At 40.5% G+C, this 19,214-nt stretch overlaps 1 protein-coding gene across 1 annotated transcript; it reads left to right on the top strand.

Moving 5' to 3' along the window:
- Positions 1 to 749: 749 nt before the first annotated feature.
- On the top strand, positions 750 to 18,635 carry LOC127652461 (cytoglobin-1-like). Its single transcript, XM_052138622.1, has 3 exons — positions 750 to 1,186; positions 16,601 to 16,832; positions 17,750 to 18,635. Exons 1-3 carry the CDS (start codon positions 1,053 to 1,055, stop codon positions 17,915 to 17,917), a joined length of 534 nt encoding a protein of 177 aa, XP_051994582.1. The 5' UTR covers positions 750 to 1,052; the 3' UTR covers positions 17,918 to 18,635.
- Positions 18,636 to 19,214: the final 579 nt, after the last annotated feature.

Here is a 19,214-nt window from a genome sequence, read left to right on the forward strand (position 1 = left end):
TCCTGGCATTCATGTGGATGTTACTTTGACATGTACCACCTACCTAAAGATTGTTGCAGACCATATACACCCCTTCATGGCAACGGTATTCCCTGATGGCAGTGGCCTCTTTCAGCAGGAGAATGCACCATGACGCAGGAATGATTTGAGGAACATGATAAAGTGTTCAAGGTGTTGACTTGGCCTCCAATTTCCCTAGATCTCAATTCGATTCAGCATCTATGGGATGTGCTGAAGGCTCCACCTCGTATCTTACAGGACTTGAAGAATCTGCTGCTAACATCTTGGTGCCAGATACCACAGGACACTTGTGGAGTCCATACCTCTACGGGCCAGAGCTGTTTTGGCAGAACGAGGGGGACCTACATGATATTAGGCAGGTGGTTTCAATGTTGTGGCTGATTGGGGTATATTTGCTGTTTAATTGCTCATGTGGACGTACAGTATATTTGCCTGAGGTGAATGTATTTGAATAGATTTTCTCAATACACAAACCAATCAAGGAACCAAGACCTTTGATTGCAGGCGGCCAATCTGTGCACAGTTGAGAGCTCTTCTAAACAATAGCAGACACAGATTTCTGGGCTCTTTTTCTCAGGAGATACATCAGAGAAGCAGATGTCTCTCATTGCTGTGCTGAGATAAAAACAGTAAGACTGGATTTGTGATCTCATCGATATCTCAAGTAAACGTACTCAAGGAGGAAGGTATAAAGATCATAAAAGTGTTTAAGAACTTACACATTTTTCAATTTTTTTCTTGTGTGTACGTGAGTGTGTATGTGTGTGTGAGAAAGAGAGCGAGAGAGAGAGAGAGAGAGAGAAAGAGAGCAAATAAAAGAGAGGAAGGGGGAGGACCGTATTCATTCAGCAGCAACTCTTCAACACAAGTGTACAAGAGAGAGAGAAAGAGACCCTTGCAGTCACACAGGGAGACAGACAGAACAGAGGCTCAGTCAGTGAGAAACACAGCTCGCTCTCTCTGAAGTGTCTGTAAGGGTTAGGTTTGGGTTAGTGTGTGTGCGTAGAGTGTTTTTTCAACCATTGTTCTGGATGGAGCGAGATGGAGTTGTGGAGCACACAGAGGCTCCAGAGACGCTCACAGAGGAGGATGTGTGTGTGATCCAGGACACATGGAGACCCGTCAGTGACAACAAAGAGAACGCTGGAGTTGCTGTACTCATCAGGTACTGTCTGTCTCACCTCAGCTTTACTCTTATTTACATATGTGTGACTTTGTAAATGCAGCAGTCACTTACAACAAGGTAACGTATTATTACTATGTTTTATGGACATGTAGTCTGCACAAGTGTTTGTGACATGGTACCAAGGTAGTGTCATGGATTTTTGGACATATAATAAAGTAGTACAATGTATTTTGTGTCGTACCATCGTAAGACTATTGTTTTTGGACATGTACTATAGTAATATACCATAGTTTTTGGGCATGTACCATGGTAATACCATATTTTTTTATAGGTACCATGGTAATACCATTGTTTTTGGACATTTACTATGGTAGTACCATAGTGCCAAGGCAATACCTTTGTTTTTGGACATGTGCTATAGTACAACCCCAATTCCACAACCCTTTGCTAAATTGAAAGCACTACAGCTACACATTATATGATGTTTTACCTTGTTAATGTTATTTTTTTATTTGTATTTTTTTTAATGTACAGTAATTTCAAATCAGATGATTGCAACACGCTCCAAAAAAAGTTGAGACAGGGGCAATTTAAGACTAATAACAATTTGACGAGTTGAAATAACAAGGCGATGTGAAACAGGAGATGTTAAACAGGCAATTGTGTCATAGTATATAAAGAGCCTCCAAAAACAGCCGAGACCTTCGAGAGCAACATTTGCCAACAGATGCTTCAGCAAATAATCCAGCACTTTGAGAACAATGTTCCCCAAAGACAAATGGTAAGGATTTTGGCCATTTCACCCTCGACAGTGCACAATATGATTCAAAATGATTCAAGGAAATCTCAGTGTGTAAAGGGCAAGATGAAAACCACTATTGAATGCTTGTGATCTCTGATCGCTCAGACATCACTGTCATAATTCATCTGTAATGGATATCATGAACATGCTTTTGGGATTACCTTAGTAAACCTTTGTTAGTCAACATCACTCGCCGCTGCATCCACAGATGCAAGTTAAGACTTTACTATGTAAAGGAGAAGCCGTACATCATCACTGTCCAGAACCGCTGCCAGCTTCTCTGAGCTCGGTCTCAACTTAGATGGAAAGTAGAACAGCGGAACTGTGTTTTTTGGTCCGTCGAGACCACATTTCAAATAGTTTTTGAAAAACAATGCCGTCGTGTTATCCGGGCCAAAGATGAAAAGGACCATCCAAGCTGTTATCAGTGTCAAGTCCAAAAGTCAGTGTCTGTATGGGCCAGGGGTCTGTCTGTGCCCATGGCACGGGTAACCGCACACCTGTGTGATGAATGCAGACAGATGTGTACACATATTGGAGCAACATATACTGTCATCCAGCTCCATCTTTTCCAGAGACGCCCCTGTATTTTCCTGCAGGACAACTTCAAACCACATACTGGCCGAATAAGCAGAGAGTACGGGTGCTAGATTTTCCTGCCTGCAGTCTACAGGGGCTGTAATATACCATTGTTTTTGGACCTTTACTTTGGCAATACTACCATTCTTTTTTATAAGTAACATGGTAATACCATAGTTTTGGGACAATATGCCAATGTATATATACCATATTCATTTAGACATTATTTAGCAGGTTTATTAAGCCTTTTCTTCATAGGAAGTCCTAAAAGTTGTGTAGTGGTTAAGGCTTGGGAGTGGTATACAGAAGGTTGCTGGTTTGATTCCCATGAGATCACAGATGTGCTCTTGATCAAAACAATTAAAGTCAGGTAACTCCAGGTGGACTGACGCTGTGATAAACTCAGGGTACTGCGCTATGGTGACATCACAGGAAAGTTGTGAAAGTAAATCCCGCTGGCACTGCCTATGTGATGATTAATAATGATTAACATTGTATTCTATGGAAAGAAAAGCCAGTAAATTGGGCTGCTTATCGTTCAGCCACAGCATTAAGTTTTTCCACATCAAAACCTCCCAAAACCTCACCCCCTCCCTGCAGAATGCCTTCATTTCTTACCTCAACGCTTTAGAAACGTCTCAAACAGTCCGTTATCTTTTAGTACTGTGATGTTGATGAATGTTTTTTGCTCTAAGTCATTTCAGGGCTCAGTAATGGTAGCTTCTCTAAAGATAACACCTCACATGCTCTCTGAAGACGACACCTGGAGAGCTATGATAAATATTTATAATTAGACTCTTGCAGCTTGTGAAATTAGATTGATTCCTCAGAGCAGAACGTCTTAGATCATATAGTCAGAGAAAAAGACAGCTGTATCTCACTCTCTCTCAAATGTAGCAGGTCAGTTATACTGTATATAGCTGTTACCAACAGTTACTTACTTTACCCTATTCGTTCTTAACCCGTATGCTTGTGTTTTTTCCATGGGCCACAAAATGGAGAAACGAAGAATCTTAACGCCCCTCCTTTTCATAGAAAACTGTTCATAGTGACCACATCCGTCAAGCTCCAAAAAGGGCAAACAAACACCAAACAATGTTCGGTTAATCACCTCTTTTTGAGTTGAAATGACAATGATTGGTTTGACGTTTCTAATCGGCAACTTTTAAATGCCTTTGTTCGTCCTCCGGGCGTTGAGGAATGAATCACGGTGACAGAGGTTAAGAGCATACTCAACGACGAGTTATGGCACACATTAAGAAGACAACGTAAATAAAACATCCTTTTTTTTACCTCCTGTTTGATTTGGACATGTGAGCATTATATTTTGGACATTTACTATGGTAATACAACTGGTTTGGGAAATTTACTATGGTATTACCAAGTTTTATGACAATTACTATGGTAATACAGTACCATTGTTTTAGGCCATCTAGTATGTTTACACATTTTTTTTTTAGACATATACCATGGTAATACCTTTTATTTTTGGACATTTACTATGGTAATACCATTATCTTTGCATATTTTCAATGGGAATTACATTGTCTTTGGATAATTAATATGGTAATACTATGGTTTTTTGTTTGTTTGTTTGGTTTTTTACATTTACTATGGTAAAAACATTATTTTTTGACATTTTCTATGGTTATGTAATTGTGTTTGGACATTTACTATGATAATACCATTATTTTTGGACATTTACTATGGTAATGTAAACATTTTTGGACATTTACTATGATAATACCATTATTTTTGCATATTTTCAATGGGAATGACATTGTTTTTGGATAAATACATTGGTAATACCCATGATTATGTTTGTTTGGTTGGTTTTTTACATTTACTATGCTAATACCATTATTTTTGGACATTTTCTATGTAAATGTTTTTGGACATTTACTATGGTGATGTAATTGTTTTTGGACATTTACTATGGTAATACCATTATTTCTGCAATGAATATTGGGAATGACATTGTTTTTGGATATTTACTATGATAGTGCAATTGGTTTTGAAAATGTACTATCTGGCAATACCATAGTTTTGGAAGATGTACTGTGATAATACCATTGTTTTTTTACATTTACTAATATGGTATTATACTGCTATGGTAACTACCGATTTATGGTATTGTAGTTACCATGGCATTAACTGGATTGCGCCTTCATTTGATTAAGAAAAGCCTCTTTTCCTGTTGTGGTTTGACTTACAGTCGAGGCATCTGGAGATAATGCAGTTGCTAAACTAACTCATTCTGTTGGCAATTAGAGGTGAAATATAGTTGAACAGGTCCAAAGGGGGCATCTCACCTCCTAGAGGGTTTTTCAAATTGTATCTCTATTCGGCCTTTCAGCAAGTAACGTGATACAAACCAACAACCCTCTGGGTTGATCTCACAGATATTTAACCACATGTCAAGTACTGTACATTTGTGGAATGAGGATTTCAGAATAGTGATGTTAAGTATACAGCATGCATTAGACACGCTTGGTTGCGAGATAATGCATGTTACGAAACATTAAACACTTTGAAGGAAATTGAAGGGTTGCGGAGACAAGATAACACAGCAATCTGTGTGTTTAAATGGAGGAGATGAGCCAAAATACACAATCATAAATAACACTCCTCGAGCCAGTCACCCATTTAAGCATGTGTGTTGAATTTCCCTCCCTGCGGATGCTTTAACATTCAGGATTGCGAGATTTATGTTCAGCTGGTTATCGGGAATTTTGGGCCCTTCAGGCCGATGTGAGTTTAACAGAGACAGTTTTAGCCCTACAGTTTTCAAAGGAACAGCATCTAAACCTGTTAAATCAGAGGAACAGCGTACAGTAGCATTTCAGACCAGAGGTCACCTACATTAACACTGAAACATCAACACTGTGACTAACAGCAGCAGTTAAGAGGGTTAAAAGAGTCTTTTCTACTGTGGGGCAAATAGCTAGAAGTTTAGATAGATGACAGCTACATTTGTCTTTGCTGAAATTAGAGATGCACTGATCAAACTTCTGTATCGGCCGATAAAAGCAATTTGGTGTGAGCTGTGGGCGGGACTATCTGTTTGCTGTTATTAGAGAACTGTACCTGTGGCCAACGTGTCAAAACAGACACAAATAATGCTCTGTTTAACAAGTTTCCAACAAACAAACATATACACCAGCTAAAAGTGAGAGACAGAGAGATAAATTAGTGACATAAACATTAAACAGGCTGTGAGCATCTGGATGAAGCCCAGGTTACTAATAATAATTCAAAGAAACACAGATGAGATGAGCTTTGAACTACACAGCTGTGACATATACTTCAGGGTTAACCATGTCAAACATGTTGCACGCTACAACACTGCAAAACTCCTACTATGAGTGGAAGAGAAATTTATCAAAGGTGGTTAAATATTAAATCTGCATTATCTAAAATATGCTTATCTCTCCAGCTAGATCCAAACACACTTGCACATTCAAACATACACATGTACACTTCTTTTCTGTTTAGTTTTACGCATGGGTTAACCCCAACCGTAACATTCCTGAAAATGTGAAAACCTCCCGAGAACTCAATTTGACTTTATACTAACAATGTTATAAGGATGTTTATGCAAATAACGTCAAAAGGATGTTCGATGAACATTATTATAACAACATTTGTTCCAAAACTTTAAATTATGTTAGCCAACGTTTTTTGGAAAGTTTCCTGTTAGGTGAGGCAACTGCCTTTAGATTAAACAAGATTATTGGGAATAATCAATCAGTGCACTTTATTGTAAAGAAAAATCATAATCGCAAACTTTCAAGCCCCTGTTTTCAACCACCTGACATATAGAGACACGTTACACCATCCAATCAATTCCAGATGAATTAAATGAAGTCCCGTTCTACATTTGTTCTCTTTGTATATCCTGTTTCACTTAGAAATGTGTCAAATAACAAAAGTCAGATTGGTTGCAAACACCATTTCATCTTAACTTTGGAGTTATGAGTCATTAACCTCTTAAATTATATTCTTTTGATTATCATTCAAACTATGGTGTTAAGGCAACAATGTAAACTACACAGTCAAATTCCTGAGAACAAGAGCTTTTATTTGATATATGACTTGTCTTTGAAAGTGCTATGTGAAAAACCTTTATTCATATTTCCATATCATGGACACGCCTACGGAACCGTGGGCGGGTCCAGAAACATGCGATAAGTTTACGCTTAAATAGTGAAAGTCCCCGGATACATAAGTCACTCATATATGGTACCATTAGAAAGCTTAGAATCTGAACTTTTCAAAGAATACTATCACTTTTGCATTTATGCTACATAAAGTAACAAAATATCATCTGTGTCAAAAATGAGCGCCACCTAGAGGTGATGATATGGAAATATGAATATTATTTTTTTTCACATAGCAATTAAGTTGACAAGTTATATATCAAATAAAAGCTCTCGTTCTCAGTAAATTGACTGTACAGTTTGTTTTGTTGTTCTGAAACCACAGTTGGAATGTTTCTCAAAAGAATCACAAAATGAAATAAGATTTATGTAAGACGAATGTCTGCTTCTGTAAGCCCTAAGTAGTGTTGAATGCCAAATCAGCTCTTACATTAGAGGATGTTTTCCTCAAAACAAGCCGTTTTTACTTCATAATCAAATGTTATATTGTAGATATAAAGAAGAAAAAGCATGATAAACAAATCATTGGCTAAATATGTCAATAAATATATACAAATATATACAAAAGGTTGGATCTCAGCTGTCCAGCGGCATCTAGATTGAGCGTCTAGTCCATTCCGAGGCTTCTACAAAACAGGACGAGGACTTCCGGTGGTGTTTGATGGAATAGATGCATTTCTCTGAGTTCCATCTGATTTGCCCTAAACTTCTCACCTAAACTGACTTATTTGTAGAGAACTTAGTTTCAGCACAGTTCTGGAAGTAATGACGAGACCAAACAAAGCTACAAAATTTGACACAGGCATTGGCGAAGAAGAAAAAACAATGAAAGCTAATGACAGTGCTAATGGAACAGATGTTAGCACGAGATTCTCTGGACCATTGGTTAGTAACGATGACCTAATGGCCGCTATCAGTTCACTTAGTGGCAATATAGTCAAGAGATTTAGCGATCTCTCAACCTCACTTTCCACCTTGATGAGGTTGTTTTGCGAGTTACTGAAGCTGAACAGGCATCGAGTGTTCACGAGCAGCGAATTGAAGCTCTTGAGCCAGCATAATGCATAATAAACTTGAGGACTTGGAGTCACGATCTCGCCTCCAAAATATTCTGCTTATTGGAATAAAAGAAAAAGGAGCAATGCAGACCTACCGACTTCTTTGAAGCATTGCTTTCTAATCTCCTGGGAGAGGAACACTTTCCAAGGCCAATTCAGGTTTATCAGGCGCACCGATGTCCAGGGGTGAACTGGGAAGAGAAATTGGCCCAGGATTTTACATAGAAACTGGCCCAAACTGTCCTTTTCTGCATATCGCTGCCCCCTTCGGCATATTGCGGCGCCATTTTGTGGCCAGTTCTGCATAACGCGGCAGCTCATCTCAGCTTAGTCCCAGTTCTCCCGATGGCCAGTCTGCCCTTGATCGGCCCCAAAGTGTGTCGGCCCACTGGGAAAATGCCTGGTAAAACATATTACCAATCCAGCCCTGCCGATGTCTGAACAAGGCTACCATGGACAAGCCGAGATCAATAACTGCCAGGCTTCATCGCTATCAGATCAAGGAACTTATCTTGCACCTGGCCAGAGAAAGCCAACTGCGGTACTACATGGGGTACCTGAACAATACCTTGAAAAGGCGGCAGGTGTGCAACCGCTTCAGAGAGAAGTTCAGGTCCAGGAAGCAATGATATGGCTTTCGCTTTCCAGCGCAATTCATAGTAACTGTGGATGGTGTCACCACGACGTTCAAAACACCAGAGGAGGCGAATGAATTCCTGAGCCAAAGAGTTGTGGACTGGTTGGCTGGCAGTCACACATCTAGATTATTTGAATTACAGCACCGAAGTGTTCAGATGTCTTATAATTCAATGGAGTAACATATTGAAATTTTTATTGTCTGACTGAGTTGTTCCAGATGACACGGTGAGATCTCATTTCCAGTACACATGTCCTAATGTTGTAAAAGGGAAGCTGGACGGAGCACATTTAGTTCTGAGGGCCGTAGCTTATTGTAACCTAGGTTAACGAGAGAGTGTGGTGTTAGGTTTAACTAAAGGGGTAGGGTAGGGTGGTTTTTGCGGGTTGTGTTCTTTTTGTTCTGGGTTTGAAAAGCAGATTTTGGTAATTGTGTCCTGGATCCATTTTTAGATGGTCAGCCAAGCTAAATCAATGTATGTCTTGTACAGTTCTTAATAATTATATTACAAATCTGAATATAGTAGATATCTGGAGAGTTATCTGGATATCTGGAAAGCTTCATCCTTCTGATAGGGATTGCTTGTGAACATAAATCTTATTCAGGAATTGATTATTTTTCATTTGACTCATCAGCATCAAAATATATCATAATATTTTAATATCAGACTCCAAACTCTTTAGCTCTAAACTTAAGAGCCGCTAAAGGGGAGTATGCATGGCGAATGAACAATAATTTATTAGGAGATGCACGGTTCTGTGAGAGAAGATTGTTTTTTTTTATGTCCACAAATGATAGAGGTGACATTCATGATTCTACTCTGTGGGAAATCTATGAAAGCTGTTTTAAGAGGGAACATAATGGCGTATGAGGCAGCAGAAAGAAAACGGGGAAAATAAAAAATGAGAGGGATTGAAGACTCATTAATTCAGCTTGAGGCAGAGTATAGAGCCACTCAGAGTATTGACACGTTAAATAAAATTGTGAAATTAAAATACGAGTATAATGTATCCTTGTGTTTTAAAATTACTTAACCAAGTCAAAAAAATATATTTTGAATTAAGAGACAGACCACAAAGGCTGCTCAAGCGTCAAAGAGACATTTACATTCTTCCATTGATCATGGTATAAATATTAGGGGTTGCACTTGCTTGTTTTGATTATTGGGGGGGTTACTATGCTCTGGAAACTACGCCCTGCATCATACCGTCCTATATCATTAATTCCAGCAGAAGAAGGAAAGTTTTATTTATGTAGCACCTTTCCCAAAGCTCAAGGTTGCTTTACAATAAGTACATTTTTGAAATACATTTCATAACATAATAAACGATACAAGATACTGTGGCCGGGCCGTGATGGAGCACGGCTGACGCTGAATCACCTGATCAGTGGGAGAGCGAGATAAGGGGTAGCTGGAGACGACGGTTCGAGAGAGTGACTCCTCCTCCTTGCCCGACCTTTAACTTTTACAGTGGTGCCGATACATGGGAAGCAGGATGGATGCGCTGTCGCAGAGTCCTAGCCGCTGCCATCCACCAGGGGAGCAGCCACGACCGTCTGCCTGGGTGATGGTGGGGTCGCTGCCGGCCGCCGAGAGCCGGAGGAACTGAAGCCGTCTGCCGAGAAGGGGAGAAGCGGTTACATCCGCCAGGGGCCAGAGGACTCGCTGCCGTCCGCCGGGAGAGGATCGAGCTGGCGTCCTCTAGATGGTGGAGGAGCGTTTGAGGTCTGGGCGACAGCGCGTCTGTGAGCTGGCAAACAATATTCTCTCTCTCCTCTCTCTCTCTCTGTGTCTCCGTCACCCTTTCCCTGTCCCCAAGCCTCCCCTCGTCTCTCCCCTCAGGTTCACAGGATGCAGGGTGGACCGCCGGCTGACAGAATGGCCGGAAGGGTAGTGGGGGGGATTAGTCAGACCGGTGGCGCCGGTGGAGGTGTGTGACGAGGAGGAGGGCGAGGACAGGCCGTGATGGAGCACGGTTGGCACTAAATCAGCTGATCAGCGGGAGAGCGAGAAGGGGAAGCTAGAGATGCCAGTTCGAAAGAGAGTGATGCACACAGCCACGTTGCATGTGTGTCTGTGTCCTTATGTCTTATGTTGATTTACGTTAATTTATGTATTAAAATTTTATGTAGATTGTTCAGCCGGTTCCTGCCTCCTCCTTGCCTGACCTTTAACTGTTACAGATACATATAAAGAAAAAAAGGTTACAGAAAGTGTACTGTAAGTGGATCGAGAAGAAATATTATGAAGAGTAAGGGGTAATGGGTTCCATAGCTCAGGAGCAACTACACAGAATGACCTTCCACCTACAGTGGACAATCGAGATCTAGGAACAGACAAAAGGCCAAGTTCAGAAGAGTTAAGAGACAGAGGCAGATAAAGGTGAAGCAATGAGTGAGTCAGGAAGAGATGGTGAGCCAGAGCTGGTGGTTAGGTAAATTTGGATGTCATCATCATAGCAATGAAATTGAAGGCCATGTTTACATATGATGTCATCAATTGGAAGCATGTAAATAATAAACAGTAATGGTCCAAGAACTGAACCCTGGGGAACACCTTGTGTTAGAGGAGCAGTGGTAGATTTGTAATTTTGTATAGTGGCAAAATATTTTCAGACAGTAAGGTAAGAAGTATGCCAAGATAGAGCTGAACCAGTGATGCCAATTTCAGAGTGGCGAGAGATGAGAATATAATGGCAAACGGTGTCAAAAGCAGAACTTAGATCAAGGAGGATTTGGATGTTTCCACAGAATCAGCAGAGGATGTCACTAACCACACATAGAAGAGCAGCCTCAGTGCTGTGTGATGGATGGAAGCCAGACTGGAAAGGTTGAAAAAGACCATTAGAATTAAAGTAAGACTGCAATTGTGAGGTCACTACATTTTCAGTTATTTTTGCTAAGAATGGTACATTTGAAATGGACCTGTAATTATTCAATTTGAAATGATCAAGACCAGATTTCTTATGATTGGGGGCTCTGCTGGAACTGTGGCAGAGGCTTGGCAACAATTAATCAAATGTGTGATGGAAGGTGAAATATCAGAGATGCACATTTTAAGTAGAGAGGTGGGAGCAGGGTCAAGTTGATGTAGAGCTAGACTTCATAATTAGATCACTTATAGTAGTAGTAGGAGTAAAAGCAGACAGAGAAAAATGTGGGTGGGCTGACAAAGACTGAGTGTGGGAAGCACATGTATGTGGGGAATCATTGGCAATAGATTCAGAAATAGACTTTGGCTGTGAAGTATTGAAGAAAGCCTTTCACAAGCTCATCAGAGCCAGACACATCATGTTCTTGAGGCTTGATGAGTTTATTTACCTTTGCAAATAGTGCTTTAGGTCTGTGTGACAGGGAGGAGGGCGGGCCGGGTCGTGATTATACACACCTGGTCCCTTATAAGGCTAATTAAGCCTCTGAGAGGGATAAAGGCCGACTGCGGAAGGTGGTGCGACAAGAGAGAGATTGTTTACGGTCAGCTGACCGTCATGTGTGTGTTTGTGTCTTTTGTTTAAGTTTAACATTAAACCTATTATTTATATTGTCAAGCCGGTTTTGCCTCCTTGCCCATCTGAACCCCTTTACAGTCTGTCTAGTGTTTGTAATGGTTGAGGAGAGATAGGAGCAGCATGCAGAAGTGAACACAATTTGGTAGTTACAGTGAGTCCAGTTTTCTGTGCAATCTTTCAAGGCGACTGCCTTCATAGGCCAGTGCTCAGGAGTGAGCCAGGGTGAGGCGTGAGTGGAGGGAACCCTCCTAGTCTTAACAAGGGCATACATCTGAAGTGCTTTAGAAATAGCATCATTAAAGATAGAACAGATCTCAGATGGACAGTGAGATAATAAAGAGTCTGACAGAGCAGAGGCACTTATAGAATCGGAGAAAGATGTGGGGGTTGACAGAGCTGATTTTACAGTAGGAAAGCATTTTTTTATGCATGGTAGATATTGGAAAACTGAAGCTAAAGTTGAAAATTTTGTGGTCAGAGAAAGCAAAGTCAAAGCCAGAAACAGAGATATTAGATAATATGAGATTGAAACATTCCAATATAGACATAATGTCATTAGATTGCATGGTATTTTCATGCATATTGAAAACACCAAGTACAATAACTGATGAAGACATAGCACATAGTAAGTAACTAACTAAGTTCAGAGAAAAAATCAGAGTGAGACTTCGGAGCTTGATAGATGAAGATTACAGACAATGATGTATGACCAACAATTTTCAAGGCTAAGTCCTCAAAGGAGGAGACATTATGAAACACAGTCACAGAGATTTTAATACTCTCACGGCAAACTACAGCCAGTTCCTTTGAAAATCCTTTCATATTCTAAACTGAGCAGTTGAGTACTGAACAGCCATGTTGGCCGAAAAAGTGTGGTTGAAGCCAGCCAAAAACACTCCAAAAGATCCAAGGAACAGCATTTGAAAGCAGTTAAACAAAGACATTAGCAATAATTGTTCGGGACCCAAGCAAACAGCTAGTGGTAAAACCACAATGTCAGCCAGAACCACACCAAACAAACCACAGGAAGGAAGGATACCCAACCGTTTTAATGAATGCCAGCACAGATGATAAAGAGAGTGGAAAGTCACTGTATCACATGTGGAGGAGGTGATGGATACGAAGCGAGAGGGCTCACAGCAGATTGGCGTGATGGGATCACAAAAGGAGCCATGTATCAGGATAATTTGTAAAAATAGTCCATGTCCATTTATTCCAGAAGAGCAGATAATAACCAAAATATAATGATCAAAAGAAATAGTGTTACGAGCAAGATCAAGATCAAACTCCAAGCAGTTTGTCCAGGGGTCCAAAAAACAAACCGTTTGAGGAGCCACATTTGCTCCATTATACAGTACATTCTGATCAACTGGCTTTATGCCTGGGAAGCAAATGTTTTTTAATTTGTATCGTCTCTTTGATGTTTTATATTTCTCATTCACCCATTCACACACTCATTCACACACCAATGATGGCAGAGCTGCCATGCTAAGGCGCTAACCTGCCATTGGGAGCAACTTGGGGTTCAGTGTCTTTCTCAAGAACATTTCTGCATGTGGAGTCATGTGGGCCGGGAATTTAACCGCTAACCCTGCGATTTAGTGGCCGACCCACTCTACCACCCGAGCCACAGCCACCCCATCTCTCTTAATGCAAAGTGTGTGTGGTGTGGGGACGTGGTCAGGTGACAAGCCTTACCGCTCTCTCTGTCTCCCGCAGACCAACACATGACCACGTCTCCATGCCACAGTGTGCTTTGGATCATGCAGAGTGGTCGTATATGACGTGGTGGTGGCGTAGTGGGCTAAGTGCATAACTTGTAATCAGAAGGTCGCTGGTTCGATCCCCACAGCCACCACCATTGTGTCCTTGAGTAAGACACTTAACTCCAGGTTGCTCAGGGTGGATTGTCCCTGTAATAAGTGCACTGTAAGTCCCTTTGGATAAAAGCATCTGCCAAATGCATAAATGTAAAATGTAAATATGAGCCTGTCTAGAGTTTAAAAAATATTGACCCCCAGTTTTTAAACTCTATCCCTTTTAAAAAAGCATACAATACTTGTACGTACCTTGGAGATACAGTTACTAAAGATCGATGGCAGAGAAGATTATTTAAATCACAGTGGTAGTTCTTCCACGTATTTGGGTATCTTTTTCAGGCAATTCCCTGTTTCACACCACAGAGCATTTATAAACAATTAGACGCAGTAATTGTGCCATTTTTGTGGGATTATAAGAATGTGCGAGTATCTAAGAAGCACTTATGTAAAACTAAAAAAAGGGGGAGGGTTTAGCTTACCACAGTTTAAGTATTATAATTGGGCAGCTAATCTTTAGGTTTTCTCACGGTGGATAAAGGAGTCCAATATGTGTAGAGATCCTTCTTGGCTTCGGATGGAGCAACTCTTCTGCAACAAGACCTCTCTCCTTGCCCTGCTAAACAACCCCCAAACAATCAATGCATCTCTATTTGACAATCACGTTGTTATGAATAATGCACTACAAATATGGAAACATATAAAAGCCCCGACATGTACTTAGATAACCCCATAAGTCAAAATCATGCTTCTCCTCCAGGCTTGCTTGATCTAGGCTTTACACATTGGAAGGAGAGCGGTATACAAAATGTAAAGGATCTGTATATAGATGGGAAATTTCCCTCATTTCAGCAATTAAGAAAGAAATATAACGTTAACTCCTCCAACTTCTTTAGATACCTACAACCGAGGAGCAGTGTCATATTACTACAATATATTGCTGAAGCATGAGATGACTATATTTAATCAATCTTGGGAACAGAACTGGGTTTAGAGATTGATTCGGATGCTTGGGAAGAATGTCTTAAGAATATACATGCCTGTTCAATTGAAGTAATGCATTATTTATATGGTACACAGAATATATGTATCTAAGGTGAAGCTACACCACATCTTTCCAGCTATCTCCCGAATCTGCAGCAGATGTAACGTAGAAGATGGAACTTTAATACATTCACTTTGGTCGTGCACTAAATTGCAAGATTATTGGAAGAGTATATTTTGATTGTCTTTCTAATGCATTTGAAAGATATCTGGAGCCTGATCCGCTCAAAGCTATTCTTGGGATATCCAGTAATCTCTGGGCGACTAATGCATATGAAAGATTAGCTATAATATTGTAACAAAGTCTTTAGTTCGGGCAATGGAGGAGTCAGGAGACAACGAAGCAAGGACAGTTCTTTTATTATCAATTTATTTTTCTCAGCAACGACGGTAACCGTCGTTACCAATCAGTTTAAATAAAAATGTAGCACACTCTGGCTGCGGTGCTCTCGGGTCACTCTCTCCTCCGCCATCACTATAACGAGTGACAGGTGTTAAAGATCATCGTGAACCAGGTGAAGAGCATTACCACTCTCTCTCTCTCCCACAGACTGACACAAGACCACGCCACCCATGCCAATTATTAAGTATGATAACATACATAAACATATGGAAATATTTGAAGTCTAGTGTATAAGTTTGCAATTAGCTTGAATCACAAGAATCACAAAGTGAAATATGATCTGAGACGAATGTCTCACGTCTGCTTTGATTACTGCTTCTGTAAGCTCCGAGTAGTGTCGAATGCCAAACAGCTCTTACCTTAGAGGATGTTTTCTTCGAAACAAGCCATTTTTACTTCATAATCAAATGCTATATGTGACGCTCTTGTTCTTCCCGCTCCGTACGGGACTCAAACCTAGGTCTCCGGCATGGGAGGCGGGTGCTCTAACAAGGAGGCTAAAGGCTACAGCCTCTAGCGTCAGTCGCTAGTGCACCTCTTGATATGCACGCTAGTGCATATCTACCAGCTGGCTCCCGTTACACTCACTCCCCTAAACCTCACTCTCATCCGGGTCACGGCACCAATGTGACGCTCTTGTTCTACCCGCTCCATACGGGACTCGAACCTAGGTCTCCGGCATGGGAGGCGGGTGCTCTAACAAGGAGGCTAAAAGTTGCTAGTGCACCTCTTGAGGTCAGGAGAGTGAGGTTTACACACTGTACAGCTATCTACCAGCTGGCTCCCGTTACATATATTTCAGGAATAAAGTAGATATGCATGATAAGCAAATCACCTTCTAAATATGTCAATAAATATGTTATAGATGATTAAATGTTATATATCATCGCAAAATGTTGGATCGAGCTTCTAGTCCATTCAGAGGCCTCTAAAAAACAGGGGGGAATGGGGACCTCCGGTGGCGTTTCATGGAGTAGATGCATTTCTCTGAGCTCCGTCTGATTTACCCTAAACTTTTCAACAATTAGTCACAGAATTCATTGCCTGCACGCTCTCTCTCTCTCTCTCTCTCTTTTATTGTCTGTGTAGTTATTGTCTTTTATATGTTTGTTGTTAATGTTTTTACCCTGTCAGGTGGTTCCTCGTTTAGTGTTTGGAAAGTGAAAAGCAATAAAATTAATTTGGGGGAAAAAAGAAGAAGAAAAAACATGCATGTGATCTAAAATTGACTGGATGTCTATGGTGTAAGTGCTCATCTGCATTAGAGCACTACCTACATTTAATTTGGGGAGGGTTTTTGTAAAATGGGATACATTTTTTGCCATTTGTCCAATGACTTGACTTGACTTGAATGTGTGTCAGGTGAGTAATCGCTATTCTAACGATTGCCCAATTAAATCGTCATTTTTTTTTATGTAACTCAAAGTACGTCGTGTTCCTGCAGGTTCTTTGGGAACTTCCCGTCGGCTAAGCAGTACTTCAGTCAGTTCCGTGACATCCAGGATCCAGAGGAGATGCGTCAAAGCCCCCAGCTGAAGAAACACGCCCTGCGGGTGATGAACGCCATAAACATGCTGGTGGAGAACCTCCGTGATGGCGACAAAATTAACAGCATCTTCCAGCAGTTGGGCACAGCTCATGCCGTCAAACACAAGGTGGACCCTGTTTACTTCAAAGTAAGTATCAAGGAAACCTAAAATTACTCTAAAGGGTACTTACTAGCAGTATGCGTACTATGCACACTTTTTTAGTATGCAAAAGTTTCGGTATGCATTAAATACCCAGATTACCTTCTACATTTGTCAAAATCAGCAGTATACCACAGAGCACACTGGAAAATAACCAGATATTTCGGGATTATACCTGGGTGCAACTCGTTAAAATAAACATGCAATGTTGGGAGGACATGCAATATTGTATCTTATACTTGTTCAACGTCAATTAGTCTAAAAATCAACATACTGTTATTCTACTACGGTGGCCCAGGGGAGCACAGCACAACAAAATTATCAAAGCAAATAAAAGCTGAAACACAATGGAAATAAACCAAAACAAAACAACTTTAAGCCACAAATTTTATTTGCTTCGCTAATTTTGTTGTGTTGTGCGCCCATGAGCCACCGTACTCTACAGACTTCCCTAAACCAAGACCAACAATTCTGACTGTAAGTCCTCCTAGAGCTTTTGAGATGCATCCACCAAACTTGGCACAGACCTTCAGACTGTTCTGACTCACATTGGTGTTTATTTTCGAACCGATCGGAATGGCAGTTTTCACACAGCGGATGATAAAATATCCGAAAAATCCCATAGACTTACACTGACGGAATGTTCAAACGGGCCAACGGAATGTTCGTAGATTCAAACTACAAGTGTCAAATAATTCAAATGTAAACAAACCCAAACAAGGCCTGCTTTTGCGGAAAGTCCCTATTAAAGTACAATAATGCTGTTTGAAATGCTTATTGTTACATATGGTATGCACTATATAGTACACAATGCACAGTATGGAGCAAACTAGTATTCAATTCTGAACATACTGTAGAATAACTGCACAATATGATAATTTTTAATCTTTTGTTCTATTGCACAGATTCTGGCTGGCGTGATTTTGGAAGTGTTGGTTGAAGCGTACCCACAATCCTTCGGTCCCAAGTCAGTGCAGGGGTCGTGGTCTAAGCTCATGGGTGTCCTGTACTGGCAGATGAACAGAGTGTACGCCGAAGTTGGCTGGGAGTCTATCAAAAACAGTGCAAAGTGACGGAGAGAGAGCGAATGACAGCTAACAGACTCATTTAACTGGATATAAACTATCAGCAGGGTGACAGACAGATGGACGGTCTTCTTCCGTTCAGACCCCGCCCATCTTTACTAGACCACAGCCAGGAAGTGATCTATGAATTATGATCTAATGACGCATAAATATTCAACTCACACCAAAGATTAATCACAGAAATGTCATATACTTTAATTTACGGATATATTTGATAGTTAAAAAGACAAGAAATGACATAGATTCATACTTTATAAACATAGAGACTCTAATATTTGGATTATATCACTCCCAAACACCAACTGTTGATCGCTGCAGAAATCGCGAACTCACGGCGGTCCATCTGTACATCTCCCACACAAACCCTTAAATATTTACACATACTCCAGAGACATCGACGGTCAGCACACAAACACAACCACTATCACGTACAAGAATGTGCATTTTCTTTTTTTTATCAAATATTTCAGTTTTATAAATACACTGTAAGAGAAATGATGAGTATGTGTTAAAGGATGATTCTGACAGAGACTGGATGTTTTTGTAATCGTGCTATGTGTATCCTCTGAGCATATTTAATCAAAATCAATCACAGAGACTCGTCTGCGATGAAAAAATAGGATAAACGTTCACTTCTTTTTGTACCTCGTCAAGGCTTTTGTAACAGCAACATAATCAGTGATTCAGAAATAAACTCTAAAATGTTCAAGAAATGAAGTTTGAGGACTCATGATTGACGTTTCACATTATTTTCTCTGTCAAAGCGTTAATTAGTCATGTAAATGAGCATCACTTCTCATAGAAACGTATTTTACTGAACGCAACTTTACCTCAATAATCACAAAGTACTGGGGCAAATATCTGCAATCTGATATTAGGAGTGGAATGGGTGTGTATGTTCTTATGTGGCAATGATATGAAAACTATGTACATTTTTGTAAGGGTGCAGTGTTTACTGTGTGCTTGTGTGAATAATCCTGCCACATTTATCAAGGTATTCACCTGTTGTCTATGTGATCATCTAAAGCATGCCAGAAGAAAAAGCAGTCTGCTGGTGCTATCAGCGACGTAGTCAACCTCTGACCTCATCAAACTTTACTATGAAATTATGAAACCTTCATTATAAAGAGCTGCATTATACAATGCATGCCAGTGTGTTGCGATAAAGCAACGATCAGGAATGCCAGTCTGGATCAAATCAACAGAACTCAACATGAGAAATATCATCAAACCTGATAGCAGAGCTGTGTGTGTGTGTGTGTGTGTGTGTGTGTGTGTGTGTGTG

Source organism: Xyrauchen texanus, chromosome 12 (genome assembly GCF_025860055.1).
Source record: "Xyrauchen texanus isolate HMW12.3.18 chromosome 12, RBS_HiC_50CHRs, whole genome shotgun sequence".
In the NCBI taxonomy this organism is placed as follows: domain Eukaryota; kingdom Metazoa; phylum Chordata; class Actinopteri; order Cypriniformes; family Catostomidae; genus Xyrauchen; species Xyrauchen texanus.